At 51.0% G+C, this 3,305-nt stretch overlaps 1 protein-coding gene across 1 annotated transcript; it reads right to left on the minus strand.

The window, feature by feature from the left end:
- Positions 1–500: 500 nt before the first annotated feature.
- Positions 501–2,618, minus strand: LOC119309252 (homeobox-leucine zipper protein HOX25-like). The gene is made up of 3 exons (XM_037585284.1): positions 2,080–2,618; positions 1,635–1,999; positions 501–1,173 (listed from the first exon to the last, which is right to left on the minus strand). The coding sequence occupies exons 1-3, from the start codon at positions 2,183–2,185 to the stop codon at positions 778–780; spliced, it is 867 nt and encodes a 288-aa protein (XP_037441181.1). The 5' UTR covers positions 2,186–2,618; the 3' UTR covers positions 501–777.
- Between the last annotated feature and the right edge of the window lie 687 nt (positions 2,619–3,305).

The raw sequence follows: 3,305 nt of genomic DNA on the forward strand, positions 1-3,305 counted from the left end.
CGACACTCGCGGTCGTCACTCTCTTCTTAAAGATGTCGTCGTGGTGCTCCTGTACATTGAGTGAAAATATTTGTCTGTTATGGACTCGCCAGCGGCTACGCATAGTATCATGCATTTTCCCTCTTGGAGGTGTTGTCATGGGGTGTAAGCGTTGTAGGGCGTAGCGTCGCGCTGTACTCGGTTCCTCATGCACTTTATTTCATTTAGTAGCGTAGTTACATGCATATTACATGGTCCGGTTTTCTTAGGATCGGTGTTGTATGAAAGTTATCCCATCACCTTGTATCATTCGACCATGTATTTTGTTCCGTGGTTGCTTTATATATAAAGCGAGGTGAATGGTGATTTTTGCTCGAATTTTTATTGCTTCATGATCACGTTTGTCATGCTTCTAGCATCACCCCTAAGCCCTCCAGAGTTGGTCTCGGGGTTGCTAAAGCGGATTGTTAATAATGTGCATGGTAATTAAAACACCAAAATAGCCTCTGTACTAAAATTAATTGTTATCAACTTATCATTTTCATCGAAAGATCGAACACTAGTATCTTGATGACGTTGCTGATGTCCCTGGCAAAGCAAGGCCATGCAGTTTCAGCCTAAACATCTGCTGAACTATACCCGAGTATATATATTCATACCATGCATCACTAATTCAGTACTCACTGCTAGTAGGGCAAATAATTAACACACCGAGCAAATATGTAACACTTCTGGATTGGATTAAACATGTTGCACGTCCACAGGGAGTATTGCTAATTTTCATGACGCTCTTGTCGATCAGCTCCAGAACCACGCCCAGTACTTGCGCTGCGCCTCCTCCTCTTCCTCCTCCCCTTGTTGGACGCTCCCGCGCTCCGCAGCCGCGACGTCGAGCATGGCGTACTCGGGGAGGAAGAAGCCGCAGCTGTTCAGCTCGCCGCCGACCGCTCCGGGGCAGTCGTCGTCCGAGGACGACGGAGGCGAGCGCGCGTCGGCCAAGTAGGAGTTGGACTCCGGGCTGTCGTTGGCTCCCCCGGCGAAATCGGCCAGCAGCCCCGCCGCGCCATCGCAGGCGGCGTAGCCTTCTTTCGGCTCAACGGCTGGGACACCGGCATCTGTCCTGCCTGACACGGCGGTTGGCCCCTCTGGCTCCGACGACTCCTTGGCTTGCAGTTTCTCGGTCAGTGATGTCACCTGCAAGCGCGCGTGCGCGGTCATTATCGAGGTGACAAGGTCTTGTTTGAATTCTGGTGATTTGGGACAACTGTGACAGTGATCTAGAGGATTTGCTAAGTACTGGAAATTAGTCGGTCGATTGAGCACTTTACTAGGTGTACTAGATTCTTGAGCCTTATCATACTTAGTACTATACTATTATGTGACCCTACTGATGAATCCGCATTCTATTTACAGAGAATAATTCTCCCAAAGACAATCGAATCTTCACCATTCAAACAAATATTCGCAGAGGAAATTCTCAACAACAAAAAAGTCGCAGAGGAAATATTTTGATTGACTAAAGTGTGAATTTCGTTTGACCCGGATCGAACTCAAGGGCCACTTTGACTTTGGCCGTGTAGCTCATGGAAACTCAATTATGAATACGTGTGACCTTAATTAAGCGATGAGCTGGCCGTGGCCGGACTGATGATCACCTGCGATCGTAGTCGGTGGTTGTCGGCGAGGAGGGCGTCTCGTCCGGCGAGCAGCTCGTCGTGGGCGGCCCTGAGGGCATCGAAGTCCTGCTCGAGCTGCTTCGCCTTCCAGCGCGCGCGGCGGTTCTGGAACCACACGGCCACCTGTCGCGGCGCGATTCCCAGCCGCCGCGCTAGCTCGCTCTTCCGCTCCGGCTCCAGCTTCCGCTTCTCCTCCTCGAAGCTCCGCTCCAGAGCGCGCACCTGCTCCGCCGTCAGCCGGCGCTTCCTCTCGGGCGCTTCCTCCAGTTGGAGCTCCTCGTCCACCGTTGTCAAGAACGGCCTCTTACGCCGCCCGTCCTCCACGCCGGCCACCACCGGCGAGCCTGCAAATACTCACGCGTGTAAGTGCAATCAAGTAGAGAATTCCAAGAATGAACGCCAAATTAAAGATACCGATCCATACCTCCAAGGAAGCTCCCACTGCCGCCAAAGAGCATCATCTGACCTCCTCCTCCGCCGGCAGCGCGGCACGGCGCGGCCGAACCGAAAATGAGGCGGCCGGATTCCATAGAAAACTCTATCAAGAACCAAAGAAGAAGACCCTATATCGCAGCACTAAAATTACATATGCGTGTGCGCACCACGCGCTCCCCCACCTCCTTTTGAAACACGGAGGCGATCGACCGGCGGGCCGGAGCTTGCTTGATTAGAAGGAGGAGGCGGCGGCGGCCGGAAACTTGTGGCGGTAGAAGCTGGTGCTCCACAGCATGCGCGTCGACGTCTTCATGGGGTACAGAGAGAACCCCATCTCTCCAGCCACCGCCGGAGAAGAACACGGGATTCTGTCAGGCCAAGTTTGCGCGATGCACGGTGGCCTGAGAAGCTGGCCGGCGGTAGTGGATGGACTGGCTGTAAATAAGCTTTTGGGATTGGATGGACTGGCTGTAAATAAGCTTTTGGGATTTGTAAAATCTATACTCCTAACTGGGGATGAGGAACACTGCGGGTAAAGTTTGGAGTGTAAAGGAGGAAGGATTATATAGGCCCAATGGGTGGTGTGAATTTACAGAAATGTCCTTGATTTGGTTAGACTGGCAGCTTTGTCTCCTAATTGGGGGATTAGAGTATCTTTATTACTATGACATTTAGTCTCTTTAAGATAACTTATTTATACTTAGGTTCTCTTTTTATTAATCAAGTGGTATTCCACCTAGTCATAGGTGATCGTCATTTTACACGCTGAGACCCTAATAAAAATAGTTGAAGGATCATTTTGGATGACCTCATCTAGAGGGTGCGCCTGCAATGCCATAGAACAGAATTTGCCTGGTCTATATCAGAAAATTCATAACATTATGGTTGATTAGGGGATACCCCTGCAAAAATAAAACCCGACTACGGAAGCGAGCAACCCCTAACCGAATTAGAGTCTTCCACCAAATGCAAACCGATGTCCTTAGGTCCAACGAGACACAATGCAGGTCTGAAGAATCTCTTCAACAACGCCTCCGAGGTGGCGCCCGTGAGCGTCAAAATCATCGCCGCGACCCCATCGGGAGAAAGCTTTCGCCGATAGCGCCTCGCACCACAACCCCACAAAACTTCGAGGGAGGGGGAGGAATGATGCCACACTAGCTGGAGTCTAGACCCAGCTAGCCATGATCTAGTTTCTTGGACTCTTCGACAACA

The sequence above is a fragment of the Triticum dicoccoides genome, chromosome 5B (assembly GCF_002162155.2).
Source record: "Triticum dicoccoides isolate Atlit2015 ecotype Zavitan chromosome 5B, WEW_v2.0, whole genome shotgun sequence".
Classification (NCBI taxonomy): Eukaryota; Viridiplantae; Streptophyta; class Magnoliopsida; order Poales; family Poaceae; genus Triticum; species Triticum dicoccoides.

Bases quoted from the DNA above. Each gene is read 5' to 3' on its own strand.
- LOC119309252 (XM_037585284.1), bottom strand. From the start codon at position 2,185: ATGGAATCCGGCCGCCTCATTTTCGGTTCGGCCGCGCCGTGCCGCGCT. The intron at 2,000-2,079 runs GTATGGATCGGT...GAGTATTTGCAG, and splicing joins CAGTGGGAGCTTCCTTGGAG to GCTCGCCGGTGGTGGCCGGC. The intron at 1,174-1,634 runs GTGATCATCAGT...GCGCGCTTGCAG, and splicing joins ACCACCGACTACGATCGCAG to GTGACATCACTGACCGAGAA.